Below are 19,710 nucleotides of genomic sequence, written 5' to 3' on the forward strand. Positions count from 1 at the left end.
ACACCTATAATTTAGTTAATCATGAGCCCAAAGTCCATAGATACTCTTATAAGATAGTTCTTATTCTTAATGGATAGTTTCGTTGATTAATGTTAGCTTTAATAAGCTTGTAAATATAAACGTAGTGACTCGTCTGCTTACTAAGGAAATGTGTTGTTCTGTGAGCAATATCAAAATCGGTTGGCAGTCTTTGTTCATGGCGTGAATTCCAATGTAGAATCTAGTGTGAACTTATTGAGAGACAAAATGCTAGTATGGGAGGGTTATACTGCTTTCTCATTTTTTTTTTTTTGCTTTAATTCCTTTCCATTTTAACATTGTATTTTTATTTTGTACTTTATATATTTAAAAACAATGTTCATATTGCATTTATTTTTTTCATTTTATTTAGGTTTTTAGTTTAATCCCAATTAGTTAACATACAGTGTTATATTAGTTTTGGGTGTACAATATAGTACACCCATACTTCCATACAAGACCTAGTGCTCATCACTACAAGTTTACTCCTTAACCTCCATCACCTATATTACCCATTGTCCACCCCCTTCCCTCAGATTATTCTCTATAATTAGGAAATCTGTTTCTTACTCTCTCTCTTTCATTTTCCTCCCTTTGCTTGTTTGTTTTATTTCTTAAGTTCCACATATGTGTGAAATCATATGGTATTTGTCTTTCTCTGACTTATTTTGTTTAGCATTATAGTTTTTAGTTCCATTCATCATTGCAAATGGCAAGATTCCATTCTTTTTTATGGTTGAATAGTACCGTATATATATATCACTGCTTCTTTATCCATTCATCAATTGATGGACACTTAGGCTGCTTCCATATCTTGGCTATTGTAAATAATGTTGCTATAAGCATAGGAGTGCATATATCCCTTTGAATTAGTGTTTTTGTATTCTTTAGGTAAATATCCAGTATTGCAATTGCTGGATCATAAGGTAATTCTATTTGTAACTTTTTGAGGAACCTCCATACTGTTTTCCAGAGTGGCTGCATCAGTGTGCATTCCCACCAACAGTGCACAAGGGTTCCTTTTTCTTCACATCCTTGAAAACATCTTTTGTTTCTTGTGTTGTTGATTTTAGCCATTCTGACAGGCCTGAAGTGATATCTCACTGTATTTTTATTTGTAGTTCCCTGATGTTGAGTGATGCTGAGCATCTTTTCATGTGTCTGTTGGCCATCTGGATGTCTTCTTTGGGGAAATGTCTGTTCATGTTTTCTGGCCATTTTTATTTTATTTTTTAAAATGTTTGTTTATTTTTGAGAGAGAGAGAGAGAGAACGTGAGCAGGGGAAGAGTAGAGAAAGAGGGAGACAGAGAATCCCAAGCAAGTTCCATACTGTGAGTGCAAAGCTATATATAAATTATTGCATTCATTTCTATTTATTAATTCTCTACATGTTGAAATGTCTAGATTTAATTGTCAAAAGAATAATTTGTATTAAATATAATGAACATGCAGCTTCAGGACATACTTCCCAAGCCTTGGTCACATAGTCTGAATTACTAGATTTAAGCTTTATCTCTCTTGAACTTTGAATTAGAAGTATACTATTAAAAAAACTACACTACTTTTTTTTCTTGTTATTAAACATGTGAAGTTAAGCCATCCATTATTATTCTACTATATACAAATATACAGTGTGCATTAATATACAGCATAATGTCTCATGTACACTTTTATCATGAAGTCTTTCATTCTTTTTTAAAAAATGTTTTATTTATTTCTGAGAGAGAGAGAGAGAGAGAGAGGCAGCATGAGCAGGGGAGGGTCAGAGAGAGAGGGAGACAAAGAATCCGAAAACAGCTTCCAGGCTTTGAGCTAGCTGTCAGCACAGAGCCCGATGCGGGGCTCGAACCCACGAACTGTGAGATCACGACCTGAGTGGAAGTCGGATGCTTAACTGACTGAGCCACCCATGTGCCCCAAAGTCTTTCATTCTTTTTTTTTTTTTAATTAAAAAAAATTTTTTTTAATATTTTATTTCTAGGAGAGAGAAAGAGAGAGAGAGACAGCGTGAGCAGGGGAGGGTCAGAGAGAGAGGAAGGCACAGACTCCGAAATAGGCTCCAGGCTCTGAGCTGGCAGTCAGCACAGAGCCCGATGCAGGGCTCCAACCCACGAACCGTGAGACCATGACCTAAGCGAAAGTCGGACGCTCAACCGACTAAGCCACCCAGGCACCCCAAGTCTTTCATTCTTAATTTTACCTCTTTCTAGTACAGTACACTGTCTTCAGCTGTGCTTCCTGATTCCCATTTGGATGTTGTTTTACCTTCTACAGATAGTTCCTAGAGGACTTCCACTGGAAAGGGCCATATGCTATAAGAAAGGGGACAGCTGTGGGGATTAAGTATTTCTCAAACAGCTTCTATTTGCTCTTCCCGATAGTCATGCCGCCTTTATCCCCTAGTCCAGAAATGCTATAGCTGATAATTTCCATACCTTGGCAAGATTCTGGAGGGTATATTGGGTTGTTTTTCAGTTTTCTCCATTGCTACTTTGGATTTCAACTTTCTTGAATCTTCTAAGTCAATTACCATTTATTTGTTCTATAGCTCCCAATCTTCTAAGTTTATATCCTTCCCAGACCAAAATGTTTTAAACTAACATCTGAAAGAAATGTAATCTACTTTGGGTATGTTCATTTCCTTGATCTCTATGTATTTTATTCATTTTATCTGAATCCTTTTGTTAATGAATTGGTTTTGGTGCAGGGGCTCCAGTTGCAATCTCAGATGCCTGAGGGGCCAGGCTGGTGTTCTGGCTTGTCTCACTAGATCAAAACCTTAGACGGGTCAGAGTCAGAAATAATTGGTTAAGTCTGGGGGAATCCCAGAGCAATACAATATGTGCCCTATTTTCCATTTGGGACAGAAGGAGATTACCTGCTCCAGGCCCACTGGCAGCAGCTGTAATAGGGTAGAGATGACTTTGTGACCAGGGGGTGAGACAGAGGGCCTGAGACGGTCCCTACCTCTCCACCTCCACACCCTGCCAGTTTGATTGGTTTGTGTGCGGCAGTTTGAGAAGCTTCCCAGGTATCCCCAGTGAGGATCATAGGAAGTAGGTAAGACATGTAAGTTAAGGACATTGCCACATGGCCACCATAGTGAGAGGCAAGGTGACAAAACAGCCAGGGGCCAGGTGGAGTTCAGGGCTGAGTTGCAAAGGATCCGTGACTCCAGGGAAGGCTGAGCTGGGATTTCCTGAGATGATGCTGGAGGTGGGTTAGTTGCCTGCCGCCAACCACGTGGAGAAAACAAACCACAAGTGAAACCATGAACTTTAGCTGTGGGTACAATAGGGCCCCAGGAGGCAGCAGCCCCTCCCTTCCTCTCAAGTGTCCTGAAACTGTCCCCTTTTGGAGATGCCATCTTGGGAAGGAGGAGGCAGCAGTGGTGAAATTTTGGGCAAGAAGAGATAGCCTTCAGGGAGGTCTGAGCCTTGAACTTGATTGAATAGTTCATCTGAAAGAAGCATTTAAAATGAAAGAGACCATTTCAGAGCATAAGCAACTGTTTTAATGGAAAGGGAGTGAATTATCTTTAATTAGCAAATTTAAGTGTTCGTCCTATCAGTAGAAATTGTGGGCTTATAAGAAAGAGTGAAGGACTTACAAAAACTAAACCATATTTTTCTTAAAATAGCTGGGTTGTTAGTGTACATGTCAAGATATGATTGGGTCTCTTGTTGGAATGTTGCTTTTATTTGAATGCATTGAGTGCCACTTCATTCGGTATTTTAAAAATATTTTATGTATTTATTATGGATATTGCATCTGGTGGTATAATTGTTTGAATATGAAACTAGAGAAATCTAGGGAATTTCTTCCTGACATGCACTATAATAAAACAATAACAGACAACTGTCATTTGGTATTTACTACAATTGCAAAAACAGCTTGTTAAAGAAAGGTAATTAGGCTTCCCCAAATATCTTGATGTCATAATACAAATGTAAGTTGTGGAGTAGGACATAGAAAAAAAGTATTGCTTTAAATGTCATTCAGTCACTGCTAGCCCCAGAGAGAAAAGCTGCAAAACATAGCTAAATGTGTGTTTACACATATATTTATAGCAGGCATTTGTCTCCCACTCCTTTTCTTCAGTAACAATAAGATGAATGTCTAAAAGCCTTGGTTTTAGATTTGGAGTCAACAGTTTGCTATACTTCTGCGCAAAGCTATTGATGTCTTCCTGCGTTAAGTGCGCGTGAGGGTGTGCGTGCTCCGGTCTGGGTTAAGACTCAAATTAAGCTTTGGGATAAAGAGTGACTGTGTCGTAGCCCTCTGGGGGCCGCGTGCGAGCTCTTGCATGGGTTTCGCAGTACAGCTCCCCCTCCACGAAGAAGTAGCCCTTCTGTTTGAGGTTGAGGTTACAGTCGGCACACACGAAGCACTCGGGATGCCGGTACTTATCCCGCGCCTTCACAACAGCACCACTGTAGAGAAAAGGGAGATCAAGTAAAACAAAACAAAACAAAACAAAACACAAAGCCAAAAACATGATACAAAGGGGGAGGACGCTGCAGATAAGGCAGGTGTTATCTGTTTCATATTCAGGAAACGGCCTCCAGCTGTAAAACCAGCAAGGCTGTGAAACTGATGTCATTGTCACATCCATGAGGACCACAATAACACATCACGTGTTTCTCGCTCACGTTGACGGGGGCATATTTTTCAGAGTTTTCAAACAAGTCCTTTCTACATCAGTTATTTGGTCTCACCTCATGATCTTTGCCGATTGTTTCTTTGAAAGAAGAAAGCATGATATAAATAAGACTAACACCTCTGCACGGGATTCTGATTTTGACCAAGGTTGCCTACAAGGCTAGAAATCCCTCTGCCTGCTTTCTGTATTGGTGGTGCAGCCTTTATTCTATGGGGCACAGAGAAAATCGACTCAAGAGCAGAGATGGGATTGCCATGGGTGGGTGGGCTGACCTCTGCTGTCAAAACAGTTTACTCCAGCGTGGGTGAGGTCACTGCTTTTGGTACCATTATAAACTCTTGTGTTTTATGAGATCCTTTCTGCTCCGGAGCTCCCTGTCCTGCTTCTTTCTTTCCATGTCACATTCTGCCACTTGCTGGAATCAGGCTTGGCCTGCACTACCCTCCTGGGATGAATCCCGGAAACTTGGACCAATGGTACCTCAGTGTGGAATAGAGGAACAGAATAAAGGGGTGGGAGAAGTGGCCATGTGAGGCATTTGCGGTGGAGAGATTGAAATGACTTGGTTCGCTGGAAGATTTGAACTAGCAAGTGTGGCTATTCGAACATAAGGCCCTTGAATGGAAGCTGACTGCATTTTTAAAAATTATATTTCAATATTTGTGCAACTTAAGAAACAAAGTAAAGATAATGTGTTCTAATGAACAACCTGATGATCCAAGTATTTGGTTCCCTGAGTTTATACAGAAAAGTAAGTATTTAAAGATTGTATATTAATAAAAAGAGGGCTTTTTGAAGTGAAATTGTGATTCTTGGATGTGGTTTTTTAAAAATACTTCTAGGAAAATTTTTTATGAGAAAATATATGAAATTATAAGTTCAGATTGCTGATTCACATTATATGCCAATTTTAGGGTGCATTGAATGCATTCTGGTCAAATGTACTAAATGTCATGGATATCTTTTAAGTCACTGAATAGACATAGAGAGCAGATACCAAGATTTATAGTGAATTCCTGGGTTAAAAATGAAACTTACACAATGCCACTCCCACATTTGTCACAGAGTGGCATCTTCTGTGTGCTGCCAGAGCTACCGTGGACTTTTGTAACTGGAGCTCTCACACTCCGAGTGCCAGCAGGACGGTCATCTGAAAAACAAAGTGTTTCCATTTATGGCAAGGGAACAGCTGGCTACTGGCTAGTTCGTACTTTGCTTCTATTTTAAGGTGTGCACTTTAACTTAAGGAATTCTTAAGTTGCACGGCTACCATCATTTCAAAAGGAGTAGGACTGCTTCAAGCATAACTTGCTCTGAAGCAGGCCCTTACGAACCAGAATTAGTTAAAAGTTGTTGTTGTCATTGTTGTAAGGAGCTGTTTTAAAATGAACAAAGAGGCAGAAAACATTTTGCATTTTTTCCTGTTTCTTATTGGCGTAAAATATGCATAACATAAAATTGACCATCTTAACCATTTTAAAATGGGTAAATCAGTAGCAGTAAGTCTATTCACAAGGTTGTGCAACCATAACCAATAATTTTTTTTTCCAGAACTCTTCCATCATCCAAACAAAAACCCTGTACACATTGAAAAGTACCTACCTATTCTCTCCTCCTCCCAGACCCTGGTGACCTCTATTCTACTTGCTGTCTTTATGACTTGCCTATTCTAGGTACCTCAAATGAGTGGACTCACACAATATTTGTCCTTTTGTGTCTGGCCTGTCTGACTCAGCATGTTTGCAAGGTTCATCCATGTGGCAGCATGTATTGGAATTTCATTGTTTGAGGCTGCATAATATTCTGTTGTGTGGGTAGACCATATTTTGTTTATCCATTGATGAGTTGATAGACGTATGCGTTGTTTTCACTCTCTGGCTATTTGAATAATGCTGCTATGAACATTGGTGTATAAACATCTGTTTGAATCCTTGCTTTCAATTCTTTGAGTATGGACCCAGGAATGTAATTGTTGGTTTATATTGAAATTCTACATTAAGTTTTTGAGGAACCTCTATACTGTTTTTCGCAATGGCTGCACCATCTTGCATTCCCATCAACAATGAACAAAGGTTCCAATTTTTCCACATGCTCACCAACACTTGTTTTTTCTTTTAAAAAGATATTAGCTCTCCTAGTGGGGCATTTTTGTGCAGTTTTTTATTATTTTTATTATTTAAATTTTTTTTAAAATGTTTTATTTATTTCTGAGAGAGAGAGAGAGCGTGAGCAGGGGAGAGTCAGAGAGAGACGGGGATACAAAATCCGAAGCAGGCTCTAGGCTCTGAGCTAGCTGTCAGCACAGAGCCCAAAGTGGGGCTGGAACCCACGAACCATGAGATCATGACCAAGCCGAAGTCAGATGCTTAACCGACTGAGCCACCCGGGTGCCCCTAAAGGACAGTGTATCTTTTACTGATGGAAAAACATTGGTAAGAGTGTAAGCCCTGAGGACAGCAAGGGTGGTTAGAGATTCAGCCCTGCTTCTTACTGGCTGCATCTCTTTGTACAAATCTGCTGTCTCTATGCCTCAGTTTCTCATTTATTAAGTAGAGAAAATAATAGTTCCTATCTCACAAGTTACTGTGAGGATAAATGATCGAGTATGCAAAGTACTTAGCACAGGGTTTGGAACATAGTAAGGGTTCATTTCAGTGTTATTTAAAAATTTTGATGATGATGATGATGATACCCTGGAATGTGGGGGGAGGCTGAGAAATTTTGCAATATCCGTTGAAAATTGGAATTTATGATTTTGAAGCTGAATTAGCCCCTTGATTACTGTGGAGGGAATCTGTTTTGTTCTCATTTATCACCACGTTGGTGGCAACTTGGACACATTCTGGATGCTCCTTTCCAAAACCAAGCACCACCCCAGTCCTTCTGAGGAAAGATTCATTTGATCACTGAATTGAATAAAGTTTTAGACTTTCATTCCCAGTATGTTTACTGTCCTCCCGTCCCTTGACTTTTCTAATGTCCTTCATAATACTGTCCCAGCACACATTCATGGCTGCTCACCAGGGCCGTCGTTCACTAATTCCTGGAGCACTCTGAAGGAGCCCGACTGGCGGGGCTGGGTAGGTTCATTCCGATTGTCATGGAGCATCCGGTACACATCTGACTGGGGGGGCACGGAGGCTACGGGTTCACTGAAACACAGGGTGGCAGGTGAAGCAGTGTCAGGAGCGTCGTGGCACAGGGGGTGTGCAAGAAGCCACAAGACATGAATAAGCAATGATCACTCTATTTGCAGTAACTCCTGAACAAAGCTTCTGTATTTTTAAGTTGATCTCTATGACAGTTAAAAATATGATATGAATTCACGTGGGTCATCTTGAAGATGTCATTAAATTACGTTACATCTCCATCTGGCAGAATACTTTGGAGGGCAACTAAAATGTGATTGTTAGAGAATAGCAGTTAAAAAAATAACACTCGTGTTTGACGGATATATAATTATAATGTGAACAAAATGAACTTTTCTCAGAAAAAAAACAACATACATGTGGTAGGAAGTGTAGGAGTGACCCCAGTTTGATAATTCTCAGTCATAAAATGGTCAATACAATTCAGATACACTTCTGATATTAAACAGAAAGGTATGGTTTCATTTTATTTTTAAGGTTAATTTGTTAACTCCTGAAAACAACAAAGGTATAATTTTGTTTATAAATTGAAGATATTCAACTCGTATCTGAAAGTACATAACGTAGAGACTTTCAGTTATATTGACTACATTATGTTTTTTAATAGACACATTATAAATCACTTCTAACAATGATAGCTTTATTTTTAATATTCTACAAATACAATTCAAGTATAAGAAAATGTCTCAATAATAATACTACATGTCAGGTACACAATGTTTTATTATTTTATGTCATTTAATTGCATTGTGTATAAAAGGTAGTTGCTATCTGCACATATTTTTCTATCTATATCCTATTTGAAAATCATCATCCTATATATCCAAAATTCCTTGCAAAAAAGCTTTGAGATACATTACATGATTATTATCTCATTGTATTCATCCCAAGAGATATTTTTGAAAATTGTTACATAGTACTCTTAAACATTACAAAACTTTAATTTATAAAAAGTGGTTATGTAATGCTGAAAGAAGTAATAAGGCTTTATCTTATAATCTTTTTAATTGGAAAAGCTTGATGGCAAAAGTGCTTTGAACAAATATTCATAAATAAGAAAAAATTAGTCAAAATAAGAGACCAATGGAAATTAAATATTTACATTATTAGCTTGAGTTTATAAAACCTTACTTATGGCAAAAATTCCAAATGAAAAAATGATTACCTCTCCATAAGGTACCATTAAAAGAGAGAAGAGGCGTCATCTCTTAAAATCCCTCTGAACCTCCCATCACTTTCCCAAACTTTGACCTCCGAAGGAGAAGGATAGAGTAGACTATATTATTAATCACTTTTGAAAAGTATCGTACCAGACATTTTAAAGAACACTGTAGCTTTCCAAGAGATATACACATTTGGTTCTTCCATGATTTCATTTTTTTGTGATCTGTCACATAAAACTCTACTTAATTCATTCTGGAAATCACTTTTATCATTATGTCTAGATATTTGTAATACATCCTTAGTATTTTTCTCTTGAAAGCTTTCCACGTAACTTTCTCCCAGTTAAGACAACGTTAAAAGACACCAGTAAAGTTGACATTGCCCATGTGTTTAATTAATATGCCCATTGTTCAAAAAGACTCATATTACCTCATTGAGGGTGTTTCCCCTAGAGCTGTTGAAACCTGACCCTGAAGTGTTTCCATAATATTGTCATCTGAGTACAACTGCATAGGTGTATTAAACTGAGCATGTACAATCTTCACACCAGGAAGTTCCATTTCCAAAGGAATGTTAGGGGCCATCTTAGCAGCAACTTTCAAGTCACCTGGGCAAATAGTACTAAGAGTACTGACAGAAGAAGGGGTGCTACGTCCACTGCCACCGTCAATACCGGACGGAGTACTGCATCCACTGTGTTAATGACCACGTTACACAGAGAGGTGACACAGGAATCAGAAAATCCAGACAGAAGAACACAGAGAACAAGTACAGAGAGGTTAAAAGGAATTGAAGACAGAAAGTAAGAAGTGAATTCAATCAAATTCAAACAAAATGTTTATGTCTGGCTAGAATATATTTTAAAAGGGGAAGACATTTAAAAATTCATGATTGAAAAAATTTCAAGAAAATTGAAACAGTACAGGTGATATTGCATTTTTTGGTTCTGTTCTCCTAGGCAATATGTTAAGCTGAGGGTTACACATAGATTTGTATGTAAAGTAGAAAAGATGAAACTAGCTTTACTTTTTAAAAGTAGGCCACACAATTTTAAACTTGCCAACATCACAAACAAATGATGCAGGGAGATTACATTGGCTGGATGGCCTTTTACCTTTATGATCTGCAGTGTTTAAAAATTAAAACATTAATGAATGATCCTTCACAAATAGTAACTGACTTTGCAGCGTGAAGAATAATTAGGTATTTAGGCTGAACATTTCAAAATAGGAAGCATGTTTCAGAAATGCAGTTATGTGTTCATTGAATAGGAACCCACAACTTGTATGTTCTGTGATAAAGATTATGTTTGAAAGCTGTTTTGTACATGTTGTTACTATTTTAACTTTTTCTACTTTCACGCTTTAATTTCGGGACACTTTAAAAAATTGTTCAGTGATTTAGTACAGCCTCTAGAAACAGCCAATAAATGCTTGTCACCTTGAAATTAATTGATTAGAGGGCAAATAAGGTGCCTTGGACTCTTTAGATGCTGTCTAGGGTATCATATGCAGCTATTTCATGTAACATTTTGGAGGTTCACATATATTTCCATACATATTTCTTATTTCCTTTTAAAGATCAATTGAGGGGAATTCTTAAAACACTAGAAAGGCCAGCCATGCAGTTTTAAAAACAGCTAGGAAGATTTCATTTTGTCTTTGAATCTGGATAGGCAACTGACATGCCAGTGACTAAAAAGTAATTTTTGTACATGCATTCTAAGTGCAACATGAGAAATGCATTTTAGAAGAAAATGGAATGTATTAAGTTTTTTTAAAGCCCAATCATTTAAGACTAAACCAAAAGAAATATTAGTATTTGTAAATTTCTATCATGCTTGCAGGTTAGTGTTGCTATAAAGTCAAGACAGAGAACAATTTATATGATGTATTTATCTCAAAGTCTGTTTTCTCTTAGGGCTTAGGTATGGCTCTTGCATTTACTTTCTAGGGCTACCAGTGTTAACCCCATATGGAGAGCAAAAACCAGAAGGATATTGGGCATTGATTTTGCTGACTATATCAATGTTGTAGCCTGTTTAGTCTGGACAACCCATGTCAGTAAATGGATTAAAATTTTTTTTGTCTGGTGTTATCCAGTTCAACCACCTGCATGACCTGAATGAGGCCAGAACACATAGATGTGCTCCTTCACTTCCTGGCTGTTGAGAGCCTATTTAAAACCCAGTCTGTAAACTGGTTAATCACCTACAAAATGCCAAGTGGCTTATTTGTCATTTTTGTAGGCTCAACACTCCTCACTCCTGAAATCGACCAAAGTTTGTAAAAGAATAAAAGTAAATTTTCAGTTACAGTGCAGTTTACCCAGGATCATATTGATTTGACCTAACCTATTTAACCTTCGTTTAATATGCAACGAAGCATATTAAATTGTAATTCTGGGATTTGAAACACTGAGTTAAATCTTGAGAAAGTTGAGCTTAAAATGGTGAACTTTGTCAGGAAGCACTTATAGCTATTCTGACACTACTGTGTGCAGGCATAGACCTAGACAGTAGATAAATAAGCTATGAGCAGTCAGAACTTACAGATAGGCCTTATTTTGTAGTTGTAATTAGTAATCTTTGTCTGTTATTAGTGTTCTTGTATATAGCATGCTTGTGTACATAATTTTATTTAAGCCAAGATTGTATCTTCTATTCCCTGATTTCTTTATCATTCTATTTAGGGGCTCATGGTTATTAAATACATGGAAATATACCCTAAGCAAACAAGAATGACCTTTTCATAACTTCTTGGGACAATTTTAAAAGATCTCTTGAACTGATACTTTAATAGTTTTCATGGCCTCCGGTCACTATGGGTAATACCATGGGTCACCATGACCTATCCTATGACCTGGAAAGTTAGATACTAATGAGATTTCTTGACTTTGACTTAGTGACTTGGCGAGTGTAAGCTTGATGATACACTCAATTACTTCATGCTTCTATATCATCAGACAGAGAACTAGTTTCCCTGGTCTGTGTACAGATTTTTTGGAACAAATTTCTGCAAGTGAGCTATCTGAAAACCACTCCCAGGATTCTGTTGTATCATTTGATCTATAAAATACGTTGTGTATATTTTTAACTATAAATTTGGGTTTAAAACTTTACATGTTTGTCTATGAAAATACTGTTTTTTAATATGCTTCAATATAAAGTAATTAAAAGAAACATAACTAAGGCCCTAGGGATATTAACATATGAACAGTTTAGCATCTCCCACTTACTTCTGATTAAAAAGTTGTTCATTGATGGTGTGGCTGTAGCTCGGTACATAGCCACCTAAAATTCCACCTCAATGAAGAATCACTTGGTAAGAACAAGAAATTTAGAAGTTAGAACAAATAGTGAGGGGACACAGGAAGAAAGGAAAGATAGTAGAGGCATTTGCTCTGTGCTGACAGCAGAGAGCCCCATATGGGGCTCAAACTCATAAACCATGAGATCATGGCCTGAGGCAAAGTCAGATGCTTAACCAATTGAGCCACCCAGATGCTCCTAGTACCTGTCTTTAAAGCAAACCCTTTTGTTCCTGTTTCTCCTTTCTCCTCTCCCAAATTCAGCTATATTGAAATAACAAAATTACAAAAACAAAATTATGAGTGGCTTGCACTATCACCATGTTTGAGTTAAAATGAAAATATAAAAGAAGGCCATTAGCTACCTGAATCCCTCTGACTTTCCCTGAATTTTTATAAAATTAAATGTGTTACTGGTCTTCAGCAAAAGCAAGATCTGTGTTACTCGAATGTACCACTTTACTCATCTCCTAAAGTCCTAGGGTTTGGGATTAGTGAACTTCCAGTTAAACCAACCTCAAAAGAATGCAAGTGCATTAATTTTACTATGCTTCTTTAGAAAGTTGCATATATATTTATTCAATAGTAACATAGCATTTTAACTCTTAATCTAGTGTTGTGAACTTGTAGGAGGGGCTGGGAAGCTGTTGAAGGTGGAGAAATAGGGAGAAGATATGCAAGAAAATAGAATGGGGACCAGGGAACAACGAAGGAAAGAAAGGCTTGTGCAGAGTTCATGTATGAGGTAAGGTGGTAGCTCTTGATTCTTCTTGCCACTCAAATATTATAAGGTACTCTTAGGACTTCATTGCTTTATCTAAGAACATTATGAAGCATTTAGTCTGTCCCAGCCTTGTTCCTAGGTGCTGGGAAGATATAAGGTGCTCATTCTAGTTGGGGAAGATGTATTTGGTAGTCACTGCCTTTTTAGCCTCGTCTGCTGCTCTTCCACTTACTGCTTCTGTCTGAGTCTGATTTCACAAAATTGGCCAGCTTATTTTGAGATAATCCTCTGGCCCTGACTCTAGCTTACGGAAAGGTCTGCACAAGGAGATCACAGATCACATATCAAGCGATGACTGACCATCCAGAGCAGGTATCATAAACTTGGACGCCCCCAGGGCCTAGCAGGGTTACACATACATGAAAATGGGCCAGGTATTGGGAGTGATGAGCATTTTGGCAGGATGGAGAGTGGATGTTCCATCTGAAGGCATTTACTTAAGTTCATTTTTTTTTTTTAACAACAGAAGGGTTACACAAAACACCCTCTGTAAATTGGATGGGACGCTAGTTTTTGACATTGGATTTAGATCATTATTCAAAAACCCTAACTGCCAACTCCCTTCCTCTGGGCTGACTGATGTAGCTGAGGTCAGAGGAATGGGTTTGAGGTTTCCTAAAGTCACTCTTTCCCAATGTGCCAACACAGGGCATTAATTTCTCCCCCGGGTTGGAGTACAGTTTCTAGATAAGATATTTATTTGAAAAGGATCATCTGACTGAAGATGATGATCTGTTTCTCTGACTGACAGAACTGAAGGGCTTGCTTATTCTTACTATAGTGTGTACAGAGTTATATCCATGAGGGTGACCAACATACCACCCTTTCTCCCAGCTCTTTCCTTCTACTGCTTTCCTCCATGTAGCAAAGTTCCTTTTCAGATGGCCTCTCTTTCTTTGCAAGTGTCCATAAGGACGAAGATTTATTTTTTTATTTAAATTTTTAAAAAATGTTTATTTATTTTTGAGAGAGAGAGAGAACATGAGTGGGGAGCGGCAGAGAGAGAGGGAGAGAGAGAATCCCAAGCAGGCTTCAGGCTATGAGCTGTCAGCACAGACCCCTATGTGGGGCTCAAACTCATGAATCGGAAGATCATGACCTGAGCCAAATTCGGACTCTTCGCCAACTAAGTCACCCAGGTGCCCCCAGATTTATTTTTATGTAAGAGCTAGAACGAGTGGGATTACAGAGCAGGCTGATGGCGGTGTGAGAAACAGGGCTGAGAAGGGCTGCTCACAGCCTATCAAACATAGAAAGCTGCACCAACATTTCCACTAGGCCCCACCTCCTTCCTTACCCCTGATGGGGTGCTGGTTGCCATGTTTGTTCCTGCCGGCTGGGCTATCCTGCCCTGGGAATGGGGTACGTCTGCCTGCCTCAAAGGTCACTGTGTTCTGGATGGGATCCTCAGAGCAGCAGGGGTATTAGTTATAAATATACATGGTGATTGCCTAACATTTCACAGCTCTATAATCTGGTCAGTATTTACTCTCTGAAATGGAGGTTAGTTACCTACTGTTCTCAGCTAAAAGTGAGTTTGTTTCTTTTGCTTTTGAAATAGGCTTCAAAATGAGCAGAGTCACTCCAAACACCTAAGTGTTACTCTTCTTAGTAATTAGTAAGGATTTATTAGAGAAGCATGCACACCAGACATCACAATCTCAGAGCTTATGACCTGCTTCGGCCTGGGATTATGAAAGGTTTGGGCCGAATATTGTGCTTGTGTTCAAAGTAGTTCACATCCTGTAAAAACAAAGGGTTAAAAAGTTCCTCAGTGGAAGATAGTTTTTTTTTTTAGATAAAAGTAAATGAATGATAATTGCACAAAGAAGATTATTTACCACCAAATATTGACATGACTAAGAAGGGGGATGATGGAAGCGAGCTATTTCTTCGTTTTAAGCCTCTGTTCATTAAATGTTCAGGAACTGGCAGACTGGACTCCAGAACATTAGAACCATGTTCTAGATGCTTGTCTTTAAATTAAAAATCTGACTGTGCCTTCAGGAAAGTAAAAATAAAACAGCAAGAGCTGGACTTCGGAAAGGAAAAGAAACTGCACTATCACTGTTAAGAGCATGGTGGCCAGAAGGCGAGTCGGATACTTACTTTTGAGGTGAACTAGGAATGAGACCCCGCAGCTGTCCGTGAAGCGCGTCTTGGATATTGCTAGTTGAATAGAGCCCAATGGGTGAGTTATAGGAAGCACTCACTACCTGTCTTTTGTCATCAATGTTTGCTGCTGCAACAAAAGGTTGGGCCCTTCTGTTGTGCGCGGTACCAATGGGTTTGAACTCCTGTACAACGGCAGACAAAATACACAGAGCCACAGAATGCACAACAAAGCTGTTAATGAGCAAACCTACAGCATCGCTATTGTTAATTAAGGCTTCTTTACCCCACTGCAAGATTAATGGCAAGGTTAAAGGAGGAGTTAAGTATAAACCTTTCTATATTTTTCATGAAATTTACATGTGCTGTATCCAGCCACCAGATGTTAAGGTGCAGATGAACTGACCTTATTTAAAATACCATAAAATATTTCGAACATTATTCTTTTTGTCTGGCCCTACTGACTTTTACATCTGTAGCTGTTAACAAATTCTCATATGACTCATTTGGATACCGAAATTCCATGTCAGAAGTGAGATTTGTGGCTTAGAAGAATTATCATACTTAACATTTTCTCAAGTAGAACTTATATATACTTTCTCTTCTATTAATATCTTATTAAAGCTTCCTCCACTTTAGGAAACAGGGGAACAAAACAATCATAGAGAGGGAGCATTTATGAATCATTATACTGAATCATTTTAACTAATCCAAGTAAAAGCTTTGGTTTTTCTTCATGCTTACCACAAAAAATTCTTATTTTGCATTAAGTTCTAACCTTAAATTTAGAACAAATAATAAGCATTAAAAGACTATTTTTCCTTATGAGAAGAGGGATACCATTTATACAGAACTTTCCTTTTTTTATTGTGATGATTGCACAGTGTGTATTTAGAGAACTTTTTGTGTTTCCTCTAGTCTCGGAAGGACTAAAGTCAGCAGTTCAGAGATAGCTAATGTATAAGACTCACAAGAGGATCTCTACTTTATTGCTTGGAGAAAAGGACCAAACATCTAAGTCCCAAAAAGTCTGAAACATGCGTGAATGATGTGAAATTCTATATTATTATTTTTTAATGTAGGAATAAGGTTTTCTAATTTTTACACAGATTTTTAATTTTGTAAAGTCATTAAATATCTTTTTCTTCTAAGCGACAGAAGAAAACCAAGAGGAAAGGCTAAAATACACACGAGCTGATTCTCTTTCCAGATCTTTTCAGTTGGCAGAATCAGTAAGCTAAATCTTTCCAATATTTTCACTCACTCACTTACATCAACTTCGCTTACTTTTGTGAATGTGCCACCAGTTATTCACACAGATTTCAACGAGTACAAACATTTATGATTCTTTGAAATGTTACTGAAAGGAGGCTGTTTTTATTTAAGAAATAAGATATTGTAATATTCTTGCTCATGTCACTTTTTCTCTTCTTGTCATTACAAATGAGTAAGTCGTGGGATGGTGCTTTTCTTGTTATTGTTAGAAAGAGTCTGTCTTCCTTTCTTAGGGGAGGAATCAGAGTTTTACACAGAGATTTTTGTGCTTGAGAACATACCAACAACTTCCTTTAGAGACCCAAGCCACAAAATGCTTTGGTGTTTTGGTTCTGAGCAGGCAGTCATCACACGAAGTCCCTAGTCCCTCTTCTAGGTCTATTGATTGGGAAAGTTCACTTAAAACATAGTTGTAATAGGCAAATGGGGTGCAGTTTCAAATAGTAGCTGTACTGAGTCTTTGACTCCAGCTGCCCCAAATCTTCTGGTGCCGAAAATCGGGGATGTGGTAAAGAGCAACGTTTCTCTCTTCAACCTTGGACATCATATTATAATAGCCTCTTGAACTCGAAAAGGTCTGAGTTGTATACAATAGGCTGTGATCCTAAACTGTGATTGGATTGACTGATATCTTACTGATTCATTATTTTTACCTCCAGAATGATGGCTCACTGCCTAGGAATTGATTGGGTTGACAGTATAATTGCCACTGACTGAAATAACCAAATGTGGCTTTAGAAAAATGCCAAGTCCCAGAACATGGGAAAATGTGTGTAGTCACATATTTATACAGTGGTACCATCTGATTGTTTTGGCTGATTTAATAATGAATTTTGCTTGCCTTTTTTTTTTTTATGATTAACCTTTCTGATTAGCCATTATTATGGCATGAGAAGAGTGAATTGGAAATAATTGTAGGTAATACCAGTGGCAATGATTCAAGCCTTTGTTATTCTTTTTGAAATGAAAGAAGACAGAAGGCTAATTGCCTCTTTTAGTTTTGGTAAATTATAAATTTCTCAGGCCAATTAAAAGTGAATCAGGCAGAACTGAAGGTCTCAAGCTTTGTGGAATTTTTTTACTCAAAGTATGATATGCCTTAAAGATCTTGATAAATAGAATTGAATTTATAAAAAATAGTTAATATAATATGATGGTTTTACGGGGGAAAAAGTCACTGCTCTTATTTCTTCTTAGTCTTAAAATGAGTAATAAGCATGGATGGTGATTGTCCTGTAAATGAGGCATCTCCACTGAAAATATTTGTGCACTAATAATTTCTAATAGCGCTTCCAAAAAGCAGCATTTGAGTTAATCAGCTCCAAGCTTTTCCTTTGCTGTTTTCAGTTTTGGTTATATATTTCAAGGGTCACAAGTGTGTAATTTGTTAAAATTAAAAAAAACTTTCTATTTTCTTCACATAATCATAAGAGGAGATAAAAGAAAGTGTTTCTATCATAGGCTTCACACATTTGTATTTAGGCTTTGCAAAGCATTAGTTTATGGGCTGCTAGTGTCATTCCAAAAAAGCACAATGAAGTTGTTTACATCAAAGGTAAATAAATTTAAGTATGGCACGGGGAGGCAATGTTCTAGCCATGTCTTACATCATTGTTGATGGTCAAAAAGAATCAAAAGACAAAGCCAATGAAAAGTTTGGTATTCCACATTAATTTCTTTTTCCTTTTTCTGGAAAATCATCAGTAACAGTAATACCAGTAAAAAAATTATGTACCAGTCAGTATAGTCCAGCTCTTGTGTTTATTTTACCCAGACAAAAGCATCCAAATGATTCTCATCTCTTAGGAATTCAATAATTAATCACTGCAATTAATTAATGCATTTTAAATATACTATTTTTACATGTTAGCTTATACTAAGGAATAATAATTTGAATTAATAAAATGCTATAGCTGACAGTGTAAAAGCTAGGTAACTTAATAGAGACTTGTTGGTATTGGGGAGAATGCAGCTCATGGCAACAATCTCCAGGCCTCAGCAGTGATAGCATTCAAAGACAGTTGCACCTTCCAACTTCTTACTTGAAGAAGTTGTCCACAGATAAAGATTCAGTCCAAGAACTGAGGCTATTACCAGCTCCAAAGAAACAATGTGTTTGATGATGTACACAGATGTATGTATTTACTTACCAAAAACAGTGGCAGGGAAATAAGAAAAAGGCATCATACATTTGATTAAGCCACAGTGAAGCACTACTGGTGTTTTATCACATTTGGAATTTATGAAAAATACCACCCCGACCTCATGCTCACCACTCAAATGACAAATAGTCACCCTTACAAATTTTTTTCAGTGATCTGTTTCAAGTGTTTCCTGTATATAGTAGGGACGAGTTTGGGGAAATGGGGAGTAAGAAAGGTTGTTTTGTATGGGCTGCCTTCTAGTTATCGAAAAATTGTAGACTAAAGCTATCTTTTGAAAATATAAATAATTCCAACCCACACCTCACTTGATTGTGTGTATAGTTCCTGTACATCTTTATTATCCTATCTTCAATGGCCAAGGATGCAATCCTTTATGGAAACAGAAACAACTACCTTCTCATTTAGAAACAAATGATATTTGTTTCTGAAAAGCATCTTTCCTATATTGTGATAACTACATTATAATTTTGAGTTGTTCAACTAACATTAAACAAAGATGAGCATAATGTCTTATTTGAGAATGCCAGCTTTGAAGGACACAGAACTTTAACAATATAGCATTAGCCTACAGCAATAATGCTTTGTATAGGAAAATGCATATCTGCTCCCAGTCCATGGTCAGAATTGTATGGAAGGCTTTTCTTCAATGGCTACAGATTGATCTAAACAACTTCTAAGATTCTTTTTAAGTCTACGATTCAAGTCTGAATTCATAAAAACAAAATTTAACTATTTAATAATAGCATGGACAAATTAAAAAAACCGAGGCATTAAAATTTCATGTCAATTATTACTATAACTGTGTAAGGGAAGTCCCTAAATCCCAATTCTACGCATAGGGAAAAGACTGGAAATAAATACACTAACATTTTCTTAATTGTGGCTGGGCTTGGGTGGTAGAATGTAATTTTTTCCCCCTCACGGAATATATTACTTTTAAAATGAAAAAAAGAGTATTTTATTCTAATAGTTAAGGTCACAAAACTTAAGAGGGGAAGTTTCACTTGGCTTGAGAAATAAGAACTCAAATACCGATTTGCTCAGTGGCAATTTTTATTCACCTATAGAGG

The 19,710-nt window shown here is 37.5% G+C and overlaps 1 protein-coding gene across 2 annotated transcripts in view; it reads right to left on the reverse strand.

Moving 5' to 3' along the window:
- Positions 1-3,510: 3,510 nt before the first annotated feature.
- Positions 3,511-19,710, reverse strand: part of PDLIM3 (PDZ and LIM domain 3) — a 28,572-nt gene continuing 12,372 nt past the window's right edge. Inside the window, exons 4-8 of one of the 2 annotated variants that reach the window (XM_077762549.1) lie at positions 14,764-14,831; positions 9,425-9,688; positions 7,704-7,834; positions 5,721-5,832; positions 3,511-4,452 (exon numbers count right to left, since the gene is read on the reverse strand). In XM_077762549.1, coding sequence (XP_077618675.1) covers positions 4,263-4,452; positions 5,721-5,832; positions 7,704-7,834; positions 9,425-9,688; positions 14,764-14,831 — 765 coding nt within the window. In that variant the 3' untranslated portion in view covers positions 3,511-4,262. Of the gene's footprint in view, positions 4,453-5,720; positions 5,833-7,703; positions 7,835-9,424; positions 9,689-14,763; positions 14,832-15,197; positions 15,386-19,710 lie in introns of both variants that reach the window. The other variant, XM_077762559.1, reaches the window with a different exon arrangement.

The sequence above is a fragment of the Crocuta crocuta genome, unplaced genomic scaffold (genome assembly GCF_008692635.1).
Source record: "Crocuta crocuta isolate KB4526 unplaced genomic scaffold, BGI_CrCroc_1.0 scaffold90, whole genome shotgun sequence".
NCBI classification, from domain to species: domain Eukaryota; kingdom Metazoa; phylum Chordata; class Mammalia; order Carnivora; family Hyaenidae; genus Crocuta; species Crocuta crocuta.